This window comes from Mauremys mutica, chromosome 19, assembly GCF_020497125.1.
Source record: "Mauremys mutica isolate MM-2020 ecotype Southern chromosome 19, ASM2049712v1, whole genome shotgun sequence".
Taxonomy (NCBI): Eukaryota; Metazoa; Chordata; order Testudines; family Geoemydidae; genus Mauremys; species Mauremys mutica.
In genome coordinates this window covers 13,284,371-13,293,086 of record NC_059090.1, presented here as the reverse complement: position 1 = coordinate 13,293,086, position 8,716 = coordinate 13,284,371, and the positions used below count along the sequence as shown (strand labels likewise).

Sequence of the window (8,716 nt, the reverse complement as noted above, 5' to 3'; positions counted from 1 at the left end):
CCTCCAGGAGCAGGGGAAGTATAACGGTAACTTACAGCCACATTCATCTCACCCCTACCTGGATTTGCACTGAAAGTCGACAGCTCAGCCCCCATCCAGGCTATATTTAAATCTCTGTTCACACTACCCTCTTGTGGTGTCTCTGAAGAATGACATTTTAATTTGAAAGGACAAAATAAATCCAACTGTACTTTGGCATTCTACTGTACCAAACTCAAATAAAATATTACTTTTTGGGGAGAGCAGCTCCTTAGCTCTGGGAATCTGCCTCAGGCAGGCTGAGGTCCTTCAACACAACCCCTAGCACACTTTCCATTTCTATTGCATCTGCCACCCAGGACGCACAAAGCATTTTTCAGGTATGAGTGAATGACACTGTCTGGCAGTGCTGCCCTGCCACTAACTTCTTATCTTTGGGCAAAATTAGCAACTGCTTTTACTCTATAAATCTCTGAATGACTTAGGACCCTGCCTGCCTACAGCAATGATCACTTTCCCCCTGCCATAGCGACGGTCAGTAGAGAGGCTCATAGGGGAGCCTGATTGGCATCAAAGAAAGGGAACCTGCTGGCCCGGTGTTTGCAGTGAATGATCTCAGCTTTAGAATCCATTGCCCACCACCGCCAAGCTGTTCAATAGTGACTAGTCAATTCTGAGTCCTCAACATGAGACAAATACTCAGAAAGTGCAGAGTACTCACTCTCTGCAAACCAGGCCCCTTTGAGGCATTTCAGGTTGGACATGCTCAAAATCACTAGCCACAGCTGAAAATTGAGGCCTTTGGTCTGAAATATCCTGTAGACTTGGCCTAGCCGCGTACCCAGGGTCAGATTTCTAAAAATATTTAGGTACTTACAGATGTAGACTGGCATCTCATTAGATGTCTATCTGCATCTTTAGACACCTAAATACCTTTAGAAATCTGCATCCCAGGCTTTTAGGGCTTGATTCAACTCCCACTGAAGTCAAAGAGAATCTCTCATAGACTTCAGTGAGAAATGGATCAGGGCTTCAAGGAGATAAAAAGCAGGCTGAGAGCTCTTTGTGATGAGAGTAATATTTGATACCTGATATTTGAGTTTCCGCTTAACTGTTGCTTAATTATTTTCTTGTCCTAGTGTGCAAAGCAGCTGCTGCCATCTTGACTGTGATTGTATTTTAAATTTATGGCAAAAGGTGCCTAGATCCTAGGATAGGCTTTTTAAAAAATAAATTCTAAATAAACAGACCGCTAGATTGTGACTTGGTTTGAACGCTCAGACATGTCGATAATTTACAAATCCATGCTGGGAACTATACTATCTTGTATCTGCCCTCCGTAAATTACTGACGGAACGATTACAACCCTTTATCAACTCAAACAAGTAAATCATTTCTACCTCTCCAATAAATGCTGCACTAAGCTTGGCATCTACTGTATTGTCCTTTAAAAAAAGGAACGAATCAGGCTGCCTGGAGTTCCATCACACTATTTCCAGAAGCAAATCTAGGGTCCCTTTAAGATGTTTTAGTTCTGCGGGTAATTTTACATCACTGGAGCCCATTGTGTTTAAATAAATACAATGGACTCTTCCTTTCATTTTAACAGATGGTTTTCTTGTAAAAATCACTACAATCCAGAGAGAGGGTCCATGGAGGGGACACAGAGTAGGTTGGAGGAGCAGGTTCTGAGTAGAAACTTAGAACTCCTGATTTCCTACTGGGCTCTAACACTATCTCCTGTCTGTGGCTTAGGAAGGCAAGGTAAGTGATTAGCCTGAGTCTGCTCATCTGTAAAATGGGGATAATGACATAGTAGAATCCCCATTACTTGAAGAGTTTGGGTACGACCAAATATGATTATCAGAGCACGGAGGGGCACTAGCAAGCAGTTAGAAAGGAGGGTTTGGGCAGCAAGGGGTTTATATAGTCCTACGTTGTGCTGTTTGTTGCTCAAGTGCCCATCACTATTGCTCCCAAGTGGGTGTATTTAATATAGATGCCTGACCTACTATACTATGCAGAAGGGTTTATTCTCTCTGGCAAGCAACTATCTTACATTCTTACATTGTGCAGTAATAATTTTAATGCATCATATACAGCAAGGGATTGGGCTTGGATCAAAAGCACAAGAAAACTGAGCAGCATATATATGTCATGCTGAAAATAGAATGTGATGGGGGGGAGGGGGGGGGAGAGAGAGAGAGAGAGAGAGAGAGAGAGAGAGAGAGAGAGAGAGAGAGAGAGAGAGAGAGAGTGAGTGAGTGTGTGTGTGTGTGTGTGTGTGTGTGTGTGTAAAAACCAATGCCTACAACACTAAGGCCCCAAGGATAGCTCAGTGATTTCAGCATTGGCCTGCTAAACCCATGGTTGTGAGTTCACTCCTTGAGGGGGCCATTTAGGGATTTGGGGCAAAAATCTGTCTGGGGATGGGTCCTCCTTTGAGCAGGGGGTTAGACTAGATGATCTTCTGAGGTCCCTTCCAACCCTGATATTCTATGATCTAAACTGGAGTTCCTGGTGCTACCTAATTATAATTATTTATATCACAGTAGCACATAGACATTCCATTCAAAATTAGGGCTCCATAGTGCTAGATACATAGTAAGAGAGGAATTATAAACCCTGTAGGGTAGAATCTAAGGAGACAAGACAACACATGAGAGAAAAGTATTCGCTGCATTTTACCGATAGAGAATTGGGGCATAAAATGATTAAGCAAGTCAACTATTTTTAAACAGAATACTACTAAAAATCTATTACCTTGTTCCAGCACCTCAAGCAGCATTCAGCAGAGATAACCTGCATGTACAGAGAGTTAGTTAGCGTACACAGTCTTGCTCCCATATGGTACCAAGATATATATTAATGTAACAAGCCACTAGCAAAAACCTTACCAAACCTTCACTTGTCTTTCCTCGACTCCAGTTTTCACTACCCCATCTGGATGGAGGCAATAAAGAATAAAAACCTACTGTAAATAGCTAGGGTCTTTGTGGGGGAAAAATCATCCAAAATTGTAATTATTGCATATTAGTGGCTTTAACTGTGATGAGCTATTAAAGGAACCATCATCAGCAAAAAAAGGCCAAGAGTAAATTACAGTATCAATAGGGTTTGGATAGCAGCAAACCAGACACCTCGTAATCAAAGACAATGAAGAGAATTAGACGGTAAAATAATTATGCAAGGAACAAGATAAACATTGCATCAGGGACCAAATGCTATGACTGTTCTCAAAGAATCACTTCCTATACACGCTGCATTAATTGGCATCCCAGTTGGTGGTGTGACGAAACCTGCAAAACAACAAACTGCTGGGAGGGAGAGAGGTTTAACAAAGGAATCCAAGGCAGGGTGTGTGTGGGCATAGTAGTCTATTGACACAAGGACGTTCTACACTCAGATTGTTTCATATTCTATGATACATGATACCCTTTCAGTCCATATAATTTTCACAGCTATTTGTGCTGGGCTTTGTATAAACCTTATTGCGTTAATGTTAGATAGCCCAAAAATAGGATTTAAGAGAGGTGGGTCTTGAATGGAGAAACTCTGCTAAAATGATTGTCTACAGCAGCTGCCAACTTCTCCATTTCAGACTTTTATTTTAAAAACAGATTAGATCTCATTTCATCTCTTATATGTAAGGGCACATTCTTGTGTGTGCCACACCTGCTACGGATTGAGTGTCCACTGGCTTCAGTAGAAAGTGAGGGTCATCAGCAGGAACATACTTTGCACCTCACACGACTGGGATCACAGTTTATTCAATCAGTCAGGGATCAACCTTTCTTCCACTGAAATCACTGAGAAAGCTGCCATGACTCTTAGCAAAGCGCTCTCTGGGATAGGTCTGGAAGAAAGACTCTATGTAAATGTAAGGTCATTAGGCATTGCTTGCTCAGAGATCCCTTCCCCATAGATTGGTGCACGGAGATGCTTCAATTTCCACAAGCGTCCTTCAGTAGTTTCCATTCTTCCCGATCCATCTAGGACTCTGGCTTCCTTCAGAAAGTCAGAACAATTTTTAATGATACGCATGCAAAAGACCAAGACCATTTCCTTACAAAGAGAAAAGGAAGCAATTTTGTTTCATTATGCAACAACTGTACATGCAGTTGAGAATATGAAGAGTTCACACAAAGTTGAATTTTAAATAAGTGATGGGGCCATCTCTTGCTCTTAGTTACACAGGTGAAAATCCAGTGTTACATGCGTTAAACATCAGATTTACATGAGTGTAACAGTAGAATTTGGACAATAATGTTTCACGGGAGGAAAGATATACAGTACAAGAGTATAATTTGACGAGCAAAAATGACTTGCACATATGCTTGTATACACCAATTGTATACAGCAATTATGCTTACAAAGAGAGATGTGCTGTGTGTATTAGGGAGGGAGGACAGATTTATTAGGGCTTGTTCAAGATGACAAATTTCAGCATCACGATTACTCCTGCCAAGAGGTACCTGGTTAAAGGCTTGCAAAGGGCTTCTAACAACCTGAAAGTCAGACATCAACAGGAGCTGACATTTCTAAACAGAATAACAACAGAAAAGAACCGTGCTAAGTGGGGCTGAACCATTTTTAAGCCATAAAAAATATTCATGTGCAGATTAAAAACCATCTCCTATGAACTGACATTTCTCATGCAAATATGGCCAAAATGTTGATTTTAATGGAGGGAAAACATTTGAGGCTATATCCTCAGCTGGTGTAAATCGGCAACACTTCAATGACTTGAGTGGAACTGTGCCAGTTTACACGAGAGCTCCAATTCAGCAAGGTACTTAAGCACCTGCCTAACTTTGAGCACCTGATTGATGGCACCTGCTTAACTTAGAGTAAGGCAGGCATTTAAATACCCTGCACAATTGGGACTTCACCAAAGATCTGTTGTCCCCTTTCTTTCTCCCTCCTTAGAATACCAAGGTTATTTCTACAGTGTGGCCCATAGAGGGTTTCTTTTGTATTTTTCTCATGGCTGCTTATTTCTTAGGAACAAAAGCCCAGTCTTGGGAAGAAATATGATTTCTTCCCTATAGCAATGATGGGGCACTCCACACAAAGAAGCACCTGGCAGTTTAGTTCACATTTTTTAATAACATGGCACAATTTACATTACACAAGTCTTCGCTGATGAGGAAACATGCTGAAGATTCAGAGCCGCTTCACTTTTCTTTTCACATAGGATCTAGAAAGGACTTTTATTACATACAGGATAAACAGCAAAAAGGTTTGTATATAACAATCTCTTTACAATACTGAAAGCTACCACTACGGTTCCAGTGTACATATTCTTCTGGGTTGGGTTTTTTTTTGTTTTTTTGTTTGTTTGGTTTTTTTTTTAATTTTTTCCCTTTTGTTCTTTAAAAAAAACACTGCACAACATCTGGAGTTCACAAAATCTGAAGCTCACAACTAAACCTTCAGTTGACTACTAAAATAGATCTCTGATCATTAGAAACAACTGTCTGTAGTTAGACTTTTTTTTCTTTTCTTTTTCTTTCTTTTTTTGTTTTTTGTTTTGTTTTTTTTGCCAAAACAGGATAACAACTTCAGATAGCACTTTAATACACTAGAAGACCAATGGAACTAATTTTATTTCATACATATATTTTACAGTCCAGTAGACAAGATACTGTATTCTTTCTGATAAAGTCATATTCTCTCCAAATATTTAGACAAGAAATGTAATGCATTATAAAATAGTGTGTTACGAAAAGACAGAAATTTCAGAAGATTGATGCATTTTTTTTAAAGGGCCATTTCTCCTGTGATCAGGGAAAACAAAACTGACCTATTAGCTATTCACAGACTTTATTACCAACTGAAACACAGTAAATTGCATTATGAAATCTGCATTGGAGTTCAGACTAAACTTCTGATCCGCAGTGAAAACACATCCATCATTTTAGAGAAGTATTAGATTTCTTGTAGGATTTGTTTCAGTGTAGCTAAAATCACTTAACCCCCCCCCAAAAAAAGTGTGTACACAGATAAAAATGACACACTGATCATAACAACAGACTCAAATAGCTATAACCAGATGTTCTTCCAAAAATAAACTTGACATTTTAAGCGACAAAAGTTCTGGGAAGTATCTCACATTTTGATTGTTACTCTGTTTAACCCAGGTTAATAGGACTGAAAAACCATACATCATATTAGATACTGCGTTGTCAGTGATTATATTTTGCTAACCTGAACAAGACCTAAGAAATGACATGTACTACGGTAACATTAGCAACTTGATGCCGGGGTTCATATGGAAAACTACACTTCTAATGGGTCGTTTTGTCATCAAAACAAGCAAGGAAAACAGATTTATATAACAGATGAGCTTGTTCAGGGAAAATATGACTTTAAGTAGGTTGTGTGTTGAAAAGGCTCCTTTGAGTTATACAGGCTTTTGTGAAAAGCCTTAAAATTCATTGCATAGTTGAAGGGGTTTAGCTGTCTATAACAATATATGTAACACAGTATAAGCAAACTGTGTTGATCAATATTAAGTTTGCAAATAGCACAGTTTAAGAAGTATTAATGTTTTATGTTACTTAATTTTATCTATTTACATTTGTACAAAGTAAAGCTTTCATCTTACCCTTTTTGCATATATGAACCATTAACCCATGAAGCAATCTTTTTACATAGATATCTACAATTGTCTTCACTTCTGGTCTGAAAGAACTTTGTACGGTGGTTGTTGGTTTGTTTTTAACCAAATTATGATGATTGTTGTCTTGTTCTTCAGCTCAAATTTTGAAAATTTTAAACTAGAAATAAAATAGAGTAGGAGGCATAAGGAACGTATGGACTTGGCTAAAAGATCTGGAAAATTTCAACATAGCATATACAAAACACCCATTTCAAAATCTTTGCGCTTGGGTCTATACATTTTGTACAGTGGGGTCACATCCACAGTCTGTGTCAATGAATAGCAAGAAGGTCTTTATATCATGTTCAGTATCTCCTTATTTCTTATTCTCTTCATCGAGCTTCAATGTCCTTAAGGGTGTGAGAAGGAGGCCTCTCTCTCATCTCTGTCGACAGAGGAGTAGTCCTTCTGGGAGACCCAGGCCGAGGTCCCAGAGTGGAAATAAGAGGAGGAGGGGCGCTGAGAGCTGCTGTGGGAGGAGTTTTATTGAGAATGCCATTCTGGTGTCCTGTTGGGGGACTGACTCTGGGATAGTGCATGCTGGGAAGTCCAGGGGTGATTAAACTCGGGTGAGGCAGGTGACCATCCAAGGCGGCAGGGTGAACTGAGTGCAGGCGTGCGTGTTCATAGTCCTCTCTGAGCATGTGCAACCGTTCCCTCTCATCCAAGTGGTTGCCCCTCTCATGCTCACGTCGAGGATCCATGGACAGAGAATGGTGGTGGTGGTGGTGGTGGTGATTGTAGTCATGAGGTTCCCTGTCCCTGAACGACCTATCGGCTTCATATAATCTTGGCGTGGAAAGACGATGAAGGGGATCATTTCTTAGCAAAAAGTCTCTGCCCAGAGGGTCTCTCCGATGAATATCAAGCTCTCTGTAAGGATCTCTCAAAGGATCCCTCATCGGATCCCAGTGGAAAGACGGGTAGGGAAAACGTTCTCCACCTGGGATTGGGCTTATTCCCATAAAAGGTGTCATCATGCGAGTCCTGTCCAGGCCACTGATGCTGTTCATCGGGTGTATACCAGTTACACCTACAGTCATAGGCATAGACACTAAGGGACCTGGATGGACATTGGATGTAGATATTGGTGGTGGCTGGTCAGATGACCTATGAGTCTGAGGTCCCTCAGGTGGAACATCATGGTCTTCTTTCCGTTCCTCCTTCACTTTGACTTCGCTACTTTTCTTCTGATTATCATATGCAGGCTCACTCTTCCTTTCAGCCTCACGGTTGGAAGTACTATTAGGCCTGGTGCTCTCCACAACAGGGGGCCTAGTGAAGGGTGAAGGTACCCTGGACATTTGCTTAGACTCTTCCACTGCCCTGCTTTCATGGCCCAAGCCTTCTTTCTCTGAAGAGTAGTTGTCCTTCACCTTGTGTTCTTCAACATTCATGTCCTTCCGAGATTCAGAGTGATCCCTCTCTCGTTCTTTGGGTTTCTCTTTCTCTCGAATCTCAGGATTGAGATGGCTCCTGATCTGCTCAGCTGAGCTGCGGTTATGTCCGAGGGAGTTCACTGGATGGATAGGTGCTGGCGAAGGATGACTGGAGTGTCTTTTCTCAATACTCTCCCTAGAGAGAGCAAAGTGTAAAGGTTAAGGATTTGAGAAACTCTGCAAATAAAACAAAGCACCAGCCTCCTGACTCCCTGTTCACTGTTGTGAAGAAAGCTTGGTAATGTGCTATTTTAATGCATTATTTCCTTTGGCAGAGGCATATGTGGCATTGCTAGACCACCCTTTCTCTACGCTATGCTTGTTCTGTCTAGAGTGGCTTTGCAAACGATCTGACCAAATCCTCAGCACTCATGTCAATGATATACCAACAGCGATACTGGCTCCCTCTAGCTGTATAAGTTTTAGACAGCAGCCTCAACATCTTGTAAGAAGGTGAGCGACGAATAAAAACATCCAAACTCCATCCTCAAAAATAAGTGAAGAAATTAAATTTAAATTGCAGGAGTTATATGATTTTTACCTGACTCCTCTTAAATGTATTTTAATAGAAGTGAGGGGAAAAAATCAAGAGGAGATATTTGTTTTGAATTGATTTATTGTTTAAAATCTCTAC

At 40.7% G+C, this 8,716-nt stretch overlaps 1 protein-coding gene across 15 annotated transcripts in view; it reads right to left on the bottom strand.

Annotated features, from left to right (window-relative positions):
• Nucleotides 1–5,064: 5,064 nt before the first annotated feature.
• The window catches only part of AUTS2 (activator of transcription and developmental regulator AUTS2), a 1,197,597-nt gene continuing 1,193,945 nt past the window's right edge, over nucleotides 5,065–8,716 (bottom strand). For all 15 annotated transcript variants that reach the window (XM_044993664.1, XM_044993662.1, XM_044993666.1 and 12 more), the window contains one exon: nucleotides 5,065–8,218. In XM_044993664.1, coding sequence (XP_044849599.1) covers nucleotides 6,976–8,218 — 1,243 coding nt within the window. In that variant the 3' untranslated portion in view covers nucleotides 5,065–6,975. The remainder of the gene's footprint in view (nucleotides 8,219–8,716) is intronic.